This window comes from Gobius niger (genome assembly GCF_951799975.1).
Source record: "Gobius niger genome assembly, chromosome: 20".
NCBI lineage: Eukaryota > Metazoa > Chordata > Actinopteri > Gobiiformes > Gobiidae > Gobius > Gobius niger.
This window is the reverse complement of record NC_136871.1, coordinates 27,981,555-27,999,836: the sequence shown is the minus strand read 5'-3', so window position 1 is coordinate 27,999,836 and position 18,282 is coordinate 27,981,555. Positions and strand designations below refer to the sequence as shown.

The 18,282-nt window shown below is 44.9% G+C and overlaps 1 protein-coding gene across 1 annotated transcript in view; it reads right to left on the bottom strand.

Annotated features, from left to right (window-relative positions):
- Positions 1–17,276: 17,276 nt before the first annotated feature.
- poc1a (POC1 centriolar protein A) overlaps positions 17,277–18,282 on the bottom strand; it is a 30,503-nt gene continuing 29,497 nt past the window's right edge. Inside the window, exon 12 of the mRNA XM_079578887.1 lies at positions 17,277–17,632. Coding sequence (XP_079435013.1) covers positions 17,522–17,632 — 111 coding nt within the window. The 3' untranslated portion in view covers positions 17,277–17,521. The remainder of the gene's footprint in view (positions 17,633–18,282) is intronic.

Here is an 18,282-nt window from a genome sequence, read left to right as displayed (position 1 = left end):
GATAAGATAAGATAAGATAAACCTTTATTCATCTCACAAAGGAGAAATTCACTTGTTACAGTCGGCGTTACTTCACAGTCTTATTGTACAGTCTGACAGCAGTGGGGATGAAGGCTTTGCGGTAGCGCTCCGTCCTGCACTGAGGGTGTCTCAGTCTGCCACTGAGAGAGCTGCACAGCTCTTCTACAGTCCCGTGCAGTGGGTGGGAGGTGTTGTCCATGATGGAGGTGAGCTTGGCTAACACCCTCCTGTCCCTCACCTCCTCCACAGAGTCCAGGGGGCAGCCCAGGACGGAGCTGGCCCTCCTGACCAGCTTGTTCAGTCTGTTCTTGTCCCGCTCTGTGCTGCCCGGGGCCCAGCACATTGCAGCGTAGTGGAGAGCAGAGGCCACCACAGAGTCATAAAAAGTCCTGAGCAGAGGCCTGCTCACTCCGAACGACCTCAGTCTCCTCAGAAGGTGGAGGCGACTTTGGCCCTTCTTGTACAGGGCGTTGGTGTTGTGGGACCAGTCCAGTTTATTGTTGAGGTGAACACCCAGGTACTTGAAACTGTCCACCTCCTCAATGTCCTCCCCCTGGATGTTCAGCGGTGTGTACGGCAGTGGCTTCCTCGTGAAGTCGATCACCATCTCCTTCGTCTTACTGATGTTCAAGCACAGGTGGTTGCGCTCACACCAGTCCACAAAGTCTATGATGACTGACCGGTACTCCAGGTCGTTCCCCTTAGACACACAGCCCACGATGGCGGAGTCGTCGGAGAACTTCTGGAGATGACAACTGTCCGTGTTGTATGTGAAGTCCGATGTATAGATGGTGAAGAGAAACGGTGAGAGGACGGTGCCCTGAGGGGCCCCGGTGCTGCAGACGACCACCTCAGACTCACAGCTGCGCAGCCGCACATACTGTGGTCGGTCCGTGAGGTAGTCGATGGTCCATGCGGTGAGATGTTCATCCACTCCCGCGTCCTCCAGCTTCCCCCGCAGCAGCGCCGGCCTGATGGTGTTGAAGGCACTGGAGAAGTCAAAGAACATGACCCTCACAGCGTTCCCGGCGTGCTCCAGGTGCGTGAGCGCCCGCTCCGACAGGTAGATGACAGCATCCTCCACTCCGATGTTGGGTCTGTAAGCAAACTGCAGCGGGTCAAGGGTGGGGCTTACCACAGAGCGGAGGTGGGTGAGGATGAGCCGCTCCATCGTCTTCATCAGGTGGGAGGTCAGGGCGACTGGTCTGTAGTGGGCCGGTTCCCTGGCGTGCGCTGTTTTAGGAACTGGAATCAGACAGGAGGTCTTCCACAGGACGGGGACCTTCTCCAGGCTGAGGCTCAGGTTGTAGATGTGGCAGAGGACCCCGGAGAGCTGGTCTGCGCAGGTCCTCAGCAGCCTGGGACTGATGCCATCTGGTCCTGCAGCTTTCCCCCGCTTCAGTCGCCTCAGCTCCCTCCTCACCTGGTCCGGTGTGATGGAGAGGGGGGAGTGAGGGGGGGACCGGTGTGGGGGTGGACTGCCGGGGGTGGGGCAGGTGCTAGAGGAAGTCCGTATGATGGGGGCTGGAGACGTGGGTGCAGGGGGGCTGGAGGCAGGTGAAGGTGGTCGGGGGAGGGGGGCAGTGTCCACTGTGCTGGAGACGCGTGAAGAGGAGGGAGTGGGGGGAGAATCAAACCGGTTGAAATGTTGGTTGAATTCATCCGCCCCGCGCTGGTCTCCATCAGCTGTCCCTCTGGCACTCTGTCCAAAACCGGAGATGTTCTTCAGTCCCCTCCACACGTCCCGTGCGTTGCCCTGCGCCAGCTTCTGCTCCAGCTTCTCGCCATAGTCCTTCTTGGCCTTCCTGATCCTCCACTGGAGTTCGTGCTGGACTCTCCTCTGCTCCTCTCTGTCCCCTGAGTTGAAAGCCCTTTTCTTTTGGTTCAGGAGGGCTTTAAGTTCAGGGGTCACCCAGGGGTGGTTGTTGGAGAAACACCGTACCTTCCGGGTTGGTACAGTGTTTTCCACACAGAAGTTGATGTAGTCTGTGATGCAGTGGGTCAGGCTGTCGATGTCATCTCCATGAGAGCTGCAGATCATGTTCCAGTCTGTGGTCTGGAAACAGTCCCTAAGTCTCTCTTCAGCCTCTTCACTCCACACTTTCACAGACCTCTTCTGTGCTGGCTCTCTTCGCACCTTGGGTGTGTAATCCGGCCGCAGTAGGACGAGATTGTGGTCTGAGCGTCCGAGCGGGGGGAGGGGGGCAGAGGTGTAAGCGCCCTTCACGTTAGCATACAGAAGGTCCAGGGTCTTATTGTTCCTTGTGTGGCACTTAACATACTGCGTGAGTGTGGGGATAGTGGCAGAAAGAGAGGCGTGATTAAAGTCACCGGTGATGAGCAGCAGGGCGCGGGGGTGACGCATCTGGGTCTGGGTCACGGTACTGTGGATGCGCTCACAGGCTGCGGCGGCGTCGGCCGAGGGGGGGATATACAAGCACAACACCACCATGTGTGAAAACTCCCTCGGTAGATACCTAGGCCTCATGCTGACGACGATCATCTCCAGGTCCCGGGTGCATATCTGTTCTTTCACGTGCACGTGTCCGGGGTGGCACCATCTCTCATTCACAAACACAGCTACTCCCCCGCCTTTCTTCTTCCCGCTCCCCTCCACACACCGGTCTGCGCGCGCGAGTTTAAATCCGTCCAGGGAAACCACAGAGTCCGGTATATTCCCGTTCAGCCACGTCTCCGTAAAGCACATCAGTCCGCACTCCCGATAAGCCCTCTGATGTCGGGTCAGTGCGGCCAGCTCCTCGGTCTTGTTCACGATGGAGCGCACATTACCCAGGATGACGGAGGGTAGCCATCTTCTCCTCTTGCGTCCACCTCTGCAGCCTCTGCGTTTTCTGCGTATCTCGGCGGGGATCACCGGCCTCTCCACATGCATGAGAGGTGAGTCCTTGAGTCCGAGACACAAGTTACTGCGATACTGTTGCTTCAGAAAGATTGCCAGTTGTACTATAAATACCAGAAAGTAAAAAATATAATAACAATTTATCATTAATCATTATTTATTTAGCTGTTTGATTATGAAAGTTAGAAATTTACTATGAAAAACAATTACAATTTCTGTCCAATGATAAATCCAATATATGCACATTTCTATTGCCTTTCTAGGACTTAGTTTGATGGGATCTTAATGATAAGTATTATTCATAGTTTTATGTCAATGAAATGTGTAGTGTATAGTGTATAGTGTATAAAGAAATGTTGTGAAAAAGTTGAAAATGTCAAAGCAGTGTTACCAGTACTTACAGGTGCTCGTCATGTAATTAGAATATCAGGAAAAGGTGCATTCACTTCTTAAACTTAAACTGTGACGCTAATATATGATAGAATCATTACATGCAAATGTAGCCGTTATTTGTTATAATTGGTTATTATGGCTCAGCTTGTGAAAACCCCAAATTTTAAATCACAGAAAATTAGAATTTTTAAAAATGGACTGTAAGCCATAATCATCAAATTTATGACAGACAAAGGCTTGACATATGTCACTTTGCATCTAATGAGTTTATATCATATATTAGTTTCACAGTTTAAGTTGAATTACAGAAATAAATGAACTTTTTCATGTAATGACGATAACTGAGTAATTGCAAAACTGGTAATTATAAAATTACTCAATCAGGTTATCAAGTATTGATCACTTTTTGTAAATGTCACAGCTGAAAACATCTTATTAAAAAAATGACAGAATTTTAGAAAAACTAGAAAAAAAGATGACATTCATTTCAGTTTATTTTGTGGTCCATTGCCAGTTCTTCTTTGGAAACAAGACGCCAAAAACCAAGTGGAGCAAACCTAAACGGCCCCGCTTGATCCTTATTTTTTTAACCTAAGTAACTAGTAATCAGTAATCAAATTACTTTTGAAATACATTAGTAACTAGATTGCTTTTATAAGGAGTAATTAGTAATCAGTAGGTGGATTACTTTTATGAAGTAATCCCAAAAAGACACTGGCTAAAAGTGACATCTGAAGAGGATATCGAAGGACAGCACTGGGCCCATTGGTACAGTATGGAGTGTTCATCACATTTTATGCTGCATCTTGTGTCTGTTTCAAACAAGGAAGTACAATCTGAAAACTGGATGTTGTTTGTATCAAACTTGTAAAGGAATGTAAATGTTAAACTGTCCAAAAAAAACACTGCATCAGCCAATGTGGTCACACAGCATTGAACTCCCACAGATGCCTTTTCCTTTCTTTACAACTAAACACCGGAGTGAGAGCTCAGAGTAAGAATGTGGTATGAATCTTTCAGCAGATGGCTGTTCAGATGTTGTAGATGTTTGAGTAGAGCTCCATTGAGTGCACAGACACGTGACCACACACTGAAGAAGCCCATTCATTTTTAAAGACGGGAGAGAGCGAGAGAATGAACAGGCAGAGTACGACACAGGAGAGAAATGATGTTTGCAAATGAGATGCAAACTGTATGCAAACACAACTCGTGCTGCAATGATTGATAGGAGGAGATGGAGAGGCTGAGGTGGCGGATGGATCTGCTGCTGTGGTGGAGATGTAGAAAGGAATGAGAGCATGTCAACCTTCCTTTATACAAGACACTCCTTGAAGTTTGTCTTCTTCACTCACACAAGTCAACCGATATTCCACCTTAATTGTATGCAGACAATTGTACAAATCCGCCTTAAAAGTGACTCAGTGTTCCTTAAGCTCCCTCAGACGCTGGATGGGCTCCACCGAACACATGGGGCTGGTTTTGTTCCTGTGTTTGCAAAGTCTGCCATAAATCACTCAGCTTTAGCGCCATTATTTAACCACATTATTCGAACATTCAGGGCTTTTTCCATATAATCTTTTTTCCCTTTCTACTGTATCTGTAAAGCAAACAGACCGGGCCCACGTCAGCAGTGACTCAGGGATGGTAAAGTCTCCACCTCTGCCTTAGACACACACCTTTAGACTTGTTATATCACATTGCGGCCCATTAAATCACTATACAAGTACAAGCGAGGCCATAAAGGCCAAGCAGCTGTAATGCAAAAGAGTTTATTAACAGGGATGTTCTGTAGCTGCTACTAAATTGACAGCTAATCTTTATGTACATCAAATATTTATGTAATATTTGTTATAGTTTTGTAAAGCTTTTTTATAGATATAATCAGTACATAGTGCTTTCTGTAAAGTTACTGTGTGCCTTCATGGTTCCCCCCACTACTAAAACATGTGCAGTAGTTAATGACAGTTTCCACGTTATTATTATGACGACAGAAATCTTCCTTCCAGAGATGTTGAGAGGTGAAGTCAGAATCAACCGAATTCGTCAGGAGAAGTAAAAGCATTTGTAGATAGTTTTATTTCGTAAACCTTAGGACAAATCTGTGCTAAACCAGGACTGTACCAGAAGAACCTCATTTGTTTGTTTGTATTCCTTTCTTTACCATTTGTCCAGGGTTCAGTCCAGCTTGAGCCTCCCAAAATGAAGAAAAGATATACTAATGTGTTCCAAACCTATGCTCCAACACATGGCGCTTTATGCTTCTGAGCGGAAACGTGCCTTCAGTGACAGGGCAGTTCAATCCGGGAGCGCTTCAGTTTGACCTTCAGTAAAAATCAGGTGAGGCCTCAGAATGTGCCGGGCCCTCCCTCCTTCTTATCTGCCCGCTCCAAGTCAACGAGGTGAAATTCACACGCCCACACTGGACGGGAGATTTGCTTTATTTGAGTTAACTGTACAGACTGTGAATGAGAAATGACCTTGCCTTGTGTGTAGTTATAGCTACGTTTCGGTACAAGGTGGTCAAGAATTTTCCCCATCAATATAAAACATGTTCTTACAGTTCTTCTCCTTCTTCTATAGCACATTGGAATTGCTTATAGATGTGAATAATAAAAAATATTGTAATACACAGACGTGAAGTTGAGTTTTTCTCCTATCCCTTGAAATAGCTTCATGTGCAGTTGATAAAGGGCAGCTGCACTGGCTGCAGTTTGGCCTGTGGTTCCTGTCTGTAATTGCACTCAGCCTCCTGGTCAACGAGATTAAACCCTTCTCTGGTGTATCGTCTTACAAACTAGAAAAAAAGGGAAAACGAAGAGGGGAAAACCGACCGGACTCCGCGCACCCACTCGTTTCTCCCCGAGGGTTCAGATGGAAAAGGCATGTTTGGACCAGTAGCTGCGGCGTGGGCTGGAGAGGAGCAAAAAAAAAAGAAAAAGTCCAGAATTTCACTAGAGTCCTGACAGGAACAGGGCCTCAGAGGGACAGTGTGGGAGGGAGACAGAGACAGAGAGAGCAGTGAATGTGGGGAGAGAGGGGAAGGTAGAGAATTGATAGATAGGGGACAATGAGGCAGTGGAGCAGAGCCAAACTGTGTGGTCCTGTAGACATGGGACTGGGTTCTTCTGGTCTGCAGTCAGTGGCTTGACTTTCAGGTCATTTCAACTCTTTGCAGCCTTGAAGAGAGCAAGCAGATTTGTATTATTGTTTCCTCCTGCAAAACTTTATAATACCTTTACCTTATTTAGCCTCAATAACTGATGAGTTAACACTTAATTCATCATTAACCTAACTCACTATGAATAGTTCTTTACATACTTGACTTATTCATTGTTAAGTAGTTATTATGTGTTAGTCCCACTTAAGTAATGAATTGTTCATGATGAAGCAAGTAAGTAAGTTAGTGCTTCATTTGTCATTGTACAAGCGTGTTCAGGTGTTAGTCCTGAGCCGCTGTGGCCGACCTGACCAGCATGTTTTTAGAGGTCTGGGAAACTGTAGCAGCCAGAGGGAACATGGCTGGCTGCCTTCAGTCTCTGATACTCTGAAATGATGCAGCGTCTCCTGGGTTTGTCCCTGTTTCAGAGCATGGTGCCCTGCACTGGTCAGCTCCTCTTCCTTCCTCCTGCGCAGCTCCCTCCGCTCCACAGCAGTCTTTCACCATCTTCTGGGAAGAGCTCAGCAGTTAATCTGTTTCATTCTCCAGTGAACGTCCATTAGCCAGAACAATAGCAGGGACATAAGGCATGTGTGGTTAGTTGTATGTCTTGCCCGGATACCTCCTCGTTAGTAGGCAAGGCATGTTTATTCATACCGCGCATTTAGTACACAAGGCAACTAAATGCACCTTTGTCCCTTTTTTGTTTCCTGTAGCTCCTCTTGTGACGCCTCCTCTGTGCTGCAGGTGTGGGGGCTCTTGGTGCCTCTTCAGTGTCTCAGAAAAAGAAATGTGTTGATCGTAAAGGTCGTTAGCTCATAAGCTAGCTGTTTATTCACTTTTAAAAAGCTGCTTTCTTCAGCACCATTATGGACTCTCTGCAGTAAAAAAAATCCATTGAACCTCCACAAAAACATGTTAAAGACAAAAAAGTATCCAGTAAAACAATATGAAGCAGTAAAATCCTTTTTACTTTTGATCATGACGACGTTTGGTCAGTTTGTGCAGGTCACACGTCTCTGCTTTTGTTTTTAGAATTTATTTTTGAGAAGCATCAAGCGATCTCAAAGCACAGGTTCAAGATCAAGTCGATTCCAAGTTCTTTGATGCTTAAGTTGAGTCTCAAAACTGAGTCCATTTTGAGATCAAGTCTGAGGCCGTCAAATTTGTAACACAAGGTGCAGGAAAAAAAAAAATCTTTCCCACATCATTGCACTATTGTATTTTCGTTCTACATAAAGCCCAGGATTGAAATATCAGAGACCCTATTTTAAATTGTGATTAATAATATTACAGTATTAATCACAGATTTCATAGATCGCAGATTGTACTTTAAACCGAGTACTTTATCACATTCAAGAAGTCAAAGCAGACTTTTTTTCTTTCTTACCTTTACCCCCAGCTTTGTTTTACTTCAGCGTTTTGGCAGCTTCATAAAGTCTCAAGTCCGTTCACAATTTTCATTATTCACCCCCGTCTACGTCTGGACTTTGAGACCGCTTTACTCCTCGTTATGGTTCTTTGTGCTTCCGTAGTCCCTGTCGAGGTGTGAAAACTACATTTGTTTTTATTGTGAGTCACGTTAAGCTGCCTCCTGTTCGCGGTCTTTCCCTCGGCTTTTTAGCTTTGGCCTCGGAGCCACAGGAAACACTAATTACACAGAGCGATGGTAAAACATGGACTTCTATATATACAGTGCACAGTGTGGTCACAGATGTTCACCAACCAAAGCCACCGTTTGAACCCCGTGGTGGAAAGTAACTGGATAGTTTTACTCTTGTAATTTCAAAATACGGCATTCAAAAACGCACTGAAAATATACTTGAGATGTGTTCATTATGAGCGGAAGTACTGGCAAATTGGGTTGTTTTGTGACCGGTATGTGCTTTTACTGGTTTCAAAATGGCACTGCAATTACTGAGGTGCCCTGAACTGCACATTGAGCTCACAAGTACAAGTGTTACCCATCACCACATACTTTTTAACGCTAAGCCGAAGCTCATCCTGCTTCCTGCCTTCTGGATCTAATTGTGAATAAATCAACATAACAATTGCTACCAATAGAATTACATTTGATAGACTATGATACAGCATGTTATAAAGCTAAAGAAGGCCAAGAACCAAACAACACAAAAGTACAACTGATTGATTATATGTTTATTTACGTACGGGATCATTTCTTGACAAACTCTGTCCAGTCAGAGAAAGTCTAACTTGGTGATGGAGTTTGCATTCGCTGATGCACATCACGGAAATGAGAAGTCATCAGTTTGATATAGTATTCTTTGCAGCCCTTGTGCACACTATACTACAGTAGAAGAGAGAGCAGTAAAAACAGAGCCAGATGTGTTTTGGATCCTCCCACTCCAGCTCTGGTGGGCCACACATGGGCCGCACACGCTCCCTTTTCAAATACACAAACAGAAGAAAAATACTTTACACATTTTAGGAGCTGTAACTCAGTGTTTGACCAAGACATTATTTCAGGAGAATACAAATATTTAAACGTGATTGGCTGCTTTATAGACAGCAAGAATGTATGGATTTAAAGTGCTTTCTTTAAATGGGTTTCAGTTTCAGTCAGAATATTCTGTTTTAAATTCCTAAAGGCTCTGAACATGATCATGTGGGTATTAGGTCTCCAACACTCTGCATATCCATGTTGTGGCTGAAAGTCCTTTCTTCACATGTAGCACAGTACAGTATAATAACTAGGGCTGGGACGATATACTTTTGTCACGATCCGCCACATATTATATTAAGTGACATATTTACCTTAAAATGTGTAAAAAGAAAACAGTCATGTGTCCAAAGTTTATAAACCAAATGCCTTTTGACATTTATTGAAGTATTAAGTTGGAAAAAATGCATTAGCACAAAATGTACCAAAGTGCCTGGAAAATAAAGGAGTGCAAGATAAAAATGCCTCCAAACACATGTTTTGAAATGATGTGATACTTAAAGGGGCTAGATGTACGTTAGCCATTTTGTACTCACTACTGACACCTCAGGTCATACGTGTAACTGCACCTTCTATATTAAGCTCGTGCATGACGGCAATTCAGACCCGAATTAGCACCTTTTTGAGTGACAGTGCAGGATTTTAGAGGCAGTTGTGGCTCTGGGCTCATTCTACACATTAAGATAAGATAAGATGATAAGATGATACTTTATTGATCTCACAGATGGAGAAATTGCATTCGATGAGAGAGCATCCGGCAGCAGCACCCATTCAGTGCGCACCACTCTTAGGACATTGTAGAAACATGTAAGGACATGTAGGGACATGTAGGGGGAGGAAAAGACTTCATTTTAACAGTTTTAAACTCTGTATAGTCCCTTTAAAGTATCGATACTTGGTATTGGTATCTGATCCAATTAGCAATGTTTGATGTTTCCAAAGACTCTACCATTATTAGAATAAATAAATATTTATCTTGATACGACACAAGAAAATAATAATAATAAATTAAACTTTGATTAATTTCCATCCGCAACATTTGAAGCTTTTGTCACAAATTTGCTCTTAGTGGAAAGAGTAACCAAATGATGTCCTGCACGTACTCCAAAGTCCTGTTAGCTCAAAATAATGTTACGCAAGAGGTAAAAAAGTACTTTGTCTACTTGAACAAGTGAAATTACTTCAAAAACATCTTTAAGTAGTACTGAGTACTCCCACTCTCTCTGGTAGTTAAAAGAAATAGTATTAGTGGTTAAAGAAAAGTGACATAACATTGTAACTGTCTTAATGTTGCGGCCTGAGATCACACAGCTTGTCCAGATGGAAATAGTAGAGCAGTTTGTGCCCCACCATTCTCCTTCAGTTTCTCTCTCTCTCTCTCTCTCTCCCTCTCTCTCTCTCCCTCATCTATCCCTCTCTCTCTCCCTCTCTCTCTCTCTCTCCCTCATCTATCCCTCTCTCTCTCTCTCCCTCTCTCTCTCTCCCTCATCTATCCCTCTCTCTCTCTCTATCTCATCTCTCCCTCTCTCTCTCTCCCTTATCTATCCCTCTCTCTTTCCCTCATCTATCCCTCTCTCTCTCTCTCCCTCATCTATCCCTCTCTCTCTCTCCCTCATCTATCCCTCTCTCTTTCCCTCATCTATCCCTCTCTCTCTCCCTCTCCCTCATCTATCCCTCTCTCTCTCTCTCCCTCATCTATCCCTCTCTCTTTCCCTCATCTATCCCTCTCTCTCTCTCTATCCCTCATCTATCCCTCTCTCTCTCTCCCTCATCTATCCCTCTCTCTCTCTCTCCCTCATCTATCCCTCTCTCTCTCTCTCTCCCTCATCTATCCCTCTCTCTCTCTCCCTCATCTATCCCTCTCTCTCTCTCTCTCCCTCTCTCTCTCTCCCTCATCTATCCCTCCCTCTCTCTCTCTCTCTCCCTCATCTATCCCTCCCTCTCTCTCTCTCTCTCCCTCATCTATCCCTCCCTCTCTCTCTCTCTCTCCCTCATCTATCCCTCTCTCTCTCTCTCCCTCATCTATCCCTCTCTCTCTCTCCCTCATCTATCCCTCTCTCTCTCTCTCTCCCTCATCTATCCCTCTCTCTCTCTCCCTCATCTATCCCTCTCTCTCTCTCTCTCCCTCATCTATCCCTCTCTCTCTCTCCCTCATCTATCCCTCTCTCTCTCTCTCTCCTTCATCTATCCCTCTCTCTCTCTCTCCCTCATCTATCCCTCTCTCTCTCTCTCCCTCATCTATCCCTCTCTCTCTCTCCTTCATCTATCCCTCTCTCTCTCTCTCCCTCATCTATCCCTCTCTCTCTCTCTCCCTCATCTATCCCTCTCTCTCTCTCCCTCATCTATCCCTCTCTCTCTCTCTCCCTCATCTATCCCTCTCTCTCTCTCTCTCCCTCATCTATCCCTCTCTCTCTCTCTCCCTCATCTATCCCTCTCTCTCTCTCTCCCTCATCTATCCCTCTCTCTCTCTCCCTCATCTATCCCTCTCTCTCTCTCTCTCCCTCATCTATCCCTCTCTCTCTCTCCCTCATCTATCCCTCTCTCTCTCTCTCTCCCTCATCTATCCCTCTCTCTCTCTCCTTCATCTATCCCTCTCTCTCTCTCTCCCTCATCTATCCCTCTCTCTCTCTCTCTCCCTCTCTCTCTCTCCCTCATCTATCCCTCCCTCTCTCTCTCTCTCTCCCTCATCTATCCCTCCCTCTCTCTCTCTCTCTCCCTCATCTATCCCTCCCTCTCTCTCTCTCTCCCTCATCTATCCCTCCCTCCCTCTCTCTCTCCCTCATCTATCCCTCTCTCTCTCTCTCCCTCATCTATCCCTCTCTCTCTCTCCTTCATCTATCCCTCTCTCTCTCCCTCATCTATCCCTCTCTCTCTCTCTCTCTCCCTCATCTATCCCTCTCTCTCTCTCTCTCCCTCATCTATCCCTCTCTCTCTCTCTCTCCCTCATCTATCCCTCTCTCTCTCTCTCTCCCTCATCTATCCCTCTCTCTCTCTCTCCCTCATCTATCCCTCTCTCTCTCTCTCCCTCATCTATCCCTCTCTCTCTCTCCCCCTCATCTCTCCCTCTCTCTCCCTCATCTATCCCTCTCTCTCTCTCTCTCCCTCATCTATCCCTCTCTCTCTCTCTCCCTCATCTATCCCTCTCTCTCTCTCCCCCTCATCTCTCCCTCTCTCTCCCTCATCTATCCCTCTCTCTCTCCCTCATCTATCCCCCTCTCTCTCTCTCTCCCTCATCTATCCCTCTCTCTCTCTCTCTCCCTCATCTATCCCTCTCTCTCTCTCTCCCTCATCTATCCCTCTCTCTCTCTCCCCCTCATCTCTCTCTCTCTCTCCCTCATCTATCCCTCTCTCTCCCTCATCTATCCCTCTCTCTCTCCCTCATCTATCCCTCTCTCTCTCTCTCCCTCATCTATCCCTCTCTCTCTCTCTCTCCCTCATCTATCCCTCTCTCTCTCTCTCCCTCATCTATCCCTCTCTCTCTCTCCCCCTCATCTCTCTCTCTCTCTCCCTCATCTATCCCTCTCTCTCCCTCATCTATCCCTCTCTCTCTCTCTCTCCCTCATCTATCCCTCTCTCTCTCTCTCCCTCATCTATCCCTCTCTCTCTCTCCCCCTCATCTATCCCTCTCTCTCTCTCCTTCATCTATCCCTCTCTCTCCCTCATCTATCCCTCTCTTTCTCTCTCTCCCTCATCTATCCCTCTCTCTCTCTCTCCCTCATCTATCCCTCTCTCTCTCTCCCTCATCTATCCCTCTCTCTCTCTCCCTCATCTATCCCTCTCTCTCTCTCCCCCTCATCTCTCCCTCTCTCTCTCTCTGCAGCTCCTGTGTCTGGGGCCGGTCTGAAGGGTTTTCATTGGCAGCCCTTAGTTTGTGTGTGTTCCTGAGGCCCAGACAGGAAGGAAGAGAGTGGGCTCGACTGCTCCGCTCCAAAATCCGCTTTTGTTTTTCTACTTTTATTTTCTTCTTTTTTTTTATTTTGTTTTTGGTCTTAAAGAAACAGAGGTTAATGTTTTCTCCCCCAGGTGACATGGAGAGATGACATCAAACCTCACCAAAAAAACAAGAGGTATTAATAGGCCGCTCAGCCGCCATTGTTGTTACAGTGATCAGAGCCTTAAGGGACTTGTAGTATGGATTTTCCCAGAAGTTATTCAGAATTTCCATACAGGCGGGGTATGTAAAGCGAAAAGGTCAAGGACTTAAATGACCGAAGAGCAGATTTTTATTCAGTTTTCTTTTGTGAAAACAGTAAGACATGACGCTGGCTTCGTACATTTCAACATAGTAATGGCTTGACAAAAGTAAATGAGGAAAGTCGAAACAACAACAACAACAACATAGTCGCTCAGATCATAATGATTCACACACCCCACAAAAAAAGAAGTGGCGTTCGACCTTAACGTGTGTGGACAGTTAGCAAGACGCCTTTTGGCCAATCAAACATCGAAGGATGAACAGATGTTTTCAGCTGTTTCACCACGTTTAGGCGAGGTCAAAATAAAACATTTGTTTTAAATAGGTATTAGTGTGTAAAAGTGAGATCAAGATAATTTTACTGAGCCCCATCCATGGGTAATTGTGCCAAATCTTATTTTGTGTACACATTGATCAGTATGGTTACTTAAAGGCACACTACGTAACATTTTGGATTATACTGTTTGGATGAGGACCAAACCCATATCACCTGCCTTTAGTCGATATCTCCATGGAGACGAGGAAACTAGGTATTTTTCAACAATAAAACCTGTGATAAAATAAATGCTGATGTTTTTATTCTATTTATTGATTGACTTTAAAGAGGAGGTATTATGCTTTTTTCAGCCACATAGCACCAGTCTATATCACACTACAATGATGACCAGACCTTCTGTTGGTCTGTCAATGCAGTAAATTAGAATAACTGCCTTGTATAAAATTGCTCTTTTAAAATGGCTGCCCTGAACGTCTTGAAATAGGCCCCTGTCTCTTTAAGACGCTCGCTGACCCTTTCCGACACGCCTCCTCCACACGCTGTCTGTGGCATCACAACACTCCGCTCTTTGTCTCCACAGTATTGAAACTACGATCGGTGCATTTTAATTTTTATTGTTGGAAAGGAGCTACTGTTTATCACTTTGTGAACAATGACCACACAGGATATTATTTGGAGACGAACCTTCCACACCGGACGCTTGGAAGGGGCTCTTCCTGAAAAATAACTGCTGTTTGGAGGCTTCTCTTTGCATCTGCCCTATGGATCTCTAACTATACCCCCATGGACGACACCAGGATCTGCAGGAGCCCATACGATTCAAAAGACGGACATTATCTGTGCAGGTGGACAATGGTTTTTCAAGGTTACCCCGTTAGCTTGTTATAATCGACTACAGCTCATTGTTGATGAAAAGTCTGCAATAAACCACAAATGTGTAAAGCCAGGCTCATTGTGTGATCATCGTAAAGGCTGCTTCGAGTAGTTGCTGCTTTATTGACGTTATTTGTGCATAATATGCTGCCTGTTTTCAATGAATGTTGTGAAGGTGAAGGTTGTTAGCTTGTTGCGGCTAATAGTGCCTTAGCTCCGGGAGAAAACCACTCGGCTACGACTCACTGTAGATGAAATGTGAGCAATAAACTACAAAATCAACAAGCCAGGCTCCGTGTGTGATCATCATAAAGGCTGCTTCAAGCAGTTGCCTGTTTTAGTGGCGTTTTTAGTGCATAATATGCTGCTTGTATTCAGTGAATTTTCCCGTTAGCTTGTCGCGGCTAGCTTGTTAGCTCCGGGAGAAACCACTCGGCTACGACTCACTGTAGATGAAATGTGAGCAATAAACTTCCAAATCAACAAGCCTGGCTCCGTGTGTGATCATTGTTAAACGGTTCTTTATGTGTGTGGTGCTTTTATTGACTTTATTTGTGCATATTTCTCGTTTTCACGTGATGACTCGAGGTTTAGCTTAGCATTAGCTTTCTCCGGAGGCTCTGTGCATCATCAAGGCCCAGCGCAGAACCAGACACTGAAATAAGCGTTCTTGTCACCGGTTTTAATCCTGGGTGTTTCAGTAACAGAAACACTGATGTGTGTCTTTGTAAAAGTCTGCTGTGGCTCCGGTTCACAACACATGAAGCTAATCCTCCATGATGACTCTGTTTACATCTTAGGGCTGGACACTGCGGGGAGGGGGTTCTGCTGAGGAGCAGTGGTTGGTTACTCGGCTGGTGACGAAAGGTCGGAGGCGTCTCCGAGTAGATGGAGGCGTTCCGAGGAGGACTCAGGCGTTTTATCCCTAAAATGGCCGCCATCAGAGTTTTTACAGATTACTCAAAAATACGTGAATGTGCCAAGGCAACACTTCAGGCATGTGTTTAATGAGGGAATGACATAATAATATGATGGAAAGCTTGAAAAAGTTGATTTTGCATAACACCCCCCCTTTAAGAATTGACAAAGCGTCTTGGATAAGAGGCCTTCAGTTTTCAACAATAACAAACAACAATCGTTTTAAAAATGTGTGCAACTTTTATATATTCCTGCATCTGAAGCTGTGGCTCTCAAAATATCTGACCTCCCATGTACCATCCGGTCTTGGGGAGTAAACCCAATCTTAAATAGAGATAATCTGGACTAAATGAGGTCTAAACTGGGTGTAAATCATGTCTAAAGTTAAATCAAAGTATGTCCTCACTGTTATAAGCAGAATTACATTACATTTGCACAGCTTGGCTCTCGATACAACACACCTGTTACTTTTATCCTGAGACCAAATCTTAAAACCAGCCCCTTTCAATTGTAAAGTGCTCTAAAAGTTGCTGAGGAGAAAGTATTAATAATTGATGAGTCACACCAAACTGGAAAAAAGTATAGTAAGATATATATAAAAAAGGAGCTATGTTCTTGTTATTGTGAGGCTTTAGTGACCGACTCTTTCGACTCCTGTTTCTTTAAATGGCGTGGACTTGAATTGGGGGTTACTCGGTTGTTTCGGTGATAAATCTGGGGCTGAGTGTCCGGTGCCTCTGTGAAATATGGATGAGTGGACTGCACATGATCTGAACGTCTCTGCGGAGAGACATAAAGTCAGGAAGAGCCCAGTGTCTCGGTTAAACGCACACAGTCAGTGATCCAAAAGGGAAAGGATTTATTGAAGAGTATAAAACAAGTACATTGACAAAAAAACAATGCAGGCACTTAAAAGCACTCTTTGCTTTAAAAGTAGATTCTCCAGGATGATTGTAGAAGTGTAACAATGGAGAGATGGTAATTGTTACTTCAAAAACAGCTCGTTCCAGTGTTCATTGTTACAATTACTGCCTTTCCCGGTGAAGTCATTCAAATGATATTCCATTGAAACAAATCTCGTCTCTAAAGTGTGAGCGTGCAGCGCCCCCAATGATCTCTGAATGACTGTACGTGAAAGTATCTAACATTCATTTATATTACAAACAGGCAAAACGTGCTTTCTAAATGTGATTCCCTGATATGACATTGCATAATAACGTCCAGGAGATTTGAATGTCTTATTGCGTTTTGCATATCTCCGTTCCTCCACATTTGCTCTCACACATAAATACCCTCAGCCATCGTGACAAATAGCAGCGGATCCTTCGTCAGCAAAAAAAAAAAAAAAAACAGGGACTGCTCTCTCAGCACAACACCAAGAAACGTCCAGCTCCTCCGGTACGAAATATCCAATGTATGCACGACATTATGGGAACTTTAGAAGTTTAGAGATGCTTTAATCCTGGGTTTAGACATAAGTTAATGAGTTTATTCTTTGATGAGTGTGATTCCCGGCCTGCAGTGGTCAGAATATACCAAAATTGGTCCAAAGAAGGAACAGTGTGGCCAGTGTAGAGTCATCTCTTATCACTATGACGCTTTCATTTCTCCTTCATTTGTATCATTTTCATTGTGATGTTTCAAACGGTATGGCATTATTTCATTCATCTTAACGTGAACAGAGCACTTTTTCTCCAGTTTGGCTTTACCCAAATCTAAAAGCTGCTTGAAAAACAATTGTCAAAATAGCGCAGAAAACAAGGATGAAAAAGCCACAAAAAAGTGACAAAGAAGCGGCAGAAAAGAAACAATAAAAGTGACAGAAATGTGGTGAAAACACGTCAAAAAAAGCAACAAAAACGTGGAGACAAAAAAGTTCGGATCAGTTTTGTAGGTCTTAGCTTTCAAATGGGGCATGACACTGTTGCTCTCCAGTCCAGAAGCTTTGAGATTTGGGTAAAGCTGAACTGGAGATAATGTGCTTGGTGCAGGTGGAGGTTAAGAGGTTAAACTTGGATTTCCTGAAGAAATCGACAAAAGAAAAACCTATCCTATAAAGAAAAGTCAAATAATGTCTAAATCTGTTTCATACAAAGGCAGGCGTCATGACTCCTTCTCTTCTCTCTTGGCTACAGAGAAGTACATGGGATGCTTTCACAGCAGGACGGTGTATTATAGTCAACTCTGAGTGTGTGTTTTAAGGGAGCACCTCTGAGTGAAAAGTCCGAGGGTGTGTCCACACATGTAGCTTCCCAGCGTTCCGTTTTCCCATTAGTTAGTGTTGTTGATGGGAGCCAGCTTCAGGTGGCGCATTCACGAGCAGCACAAAAACGAAGTGAACATACCCGTAATCACCCCTTAAATGTTCAGGCCTGGTCCCTGCTCTGCAGCAGCTCGCTCAGCTCCATCTGGTTTTCCAAACACTCCTTCAGTTTGTCCTCCGTCAGAGTCAGACGCTGCTCCAGGATTGAAACTGTCTGCGGGAGGAAAAGCACAGAAGAAGAGCAGGTGATTGTGGGGCAGTTACAGGGTTAAACGTATGTTTAGATATGTGACTGATGTTTTAAAGCAGTACAAAGTAACTCATGCCCCTAGAGGCCATAAGCACACACTGCAGGGGCAGGTGTCGTAGCATGTTGCGTCATTAAATGAGAGTAAATTGTTTGTTTATTGGTTTATTTGGTAGGGACAGTGCAAGTTAATGAACAAGCCACACTGGTTTGTAGCCTTAGGCTAATTTCCATCCGTCGTCCCCCATGTGCACTCTCTAACAACACTCTCATTCATCCTGGCCTATTGTACATGTTTTTAGTGGTAGGGGAAACTGGAGTACCCGGAGGAAACCTACGCAGACACGGGGAGAACATGCAAACTGCACACAGAAAGGCCCCGTCCTTGGTGGGAATCGAACCCGGACCTTCTAGCTGTGAAGCGTGAGCGCTAACCGCTGTACTACCGTGACGCCCCGATACTACGCTGACAGAAAAAACTATTGACAATGAAGATATTTTTTTTCACACAAGCTTGGCTGTAAATACTGTTTACGTGGCGCTAGCCTGCAGTTAGCTTTGCCCGTTAGCCTATTAGCTTCTTCTTTGTGATTCCATTAGTGTGTATTGGTGCTCCG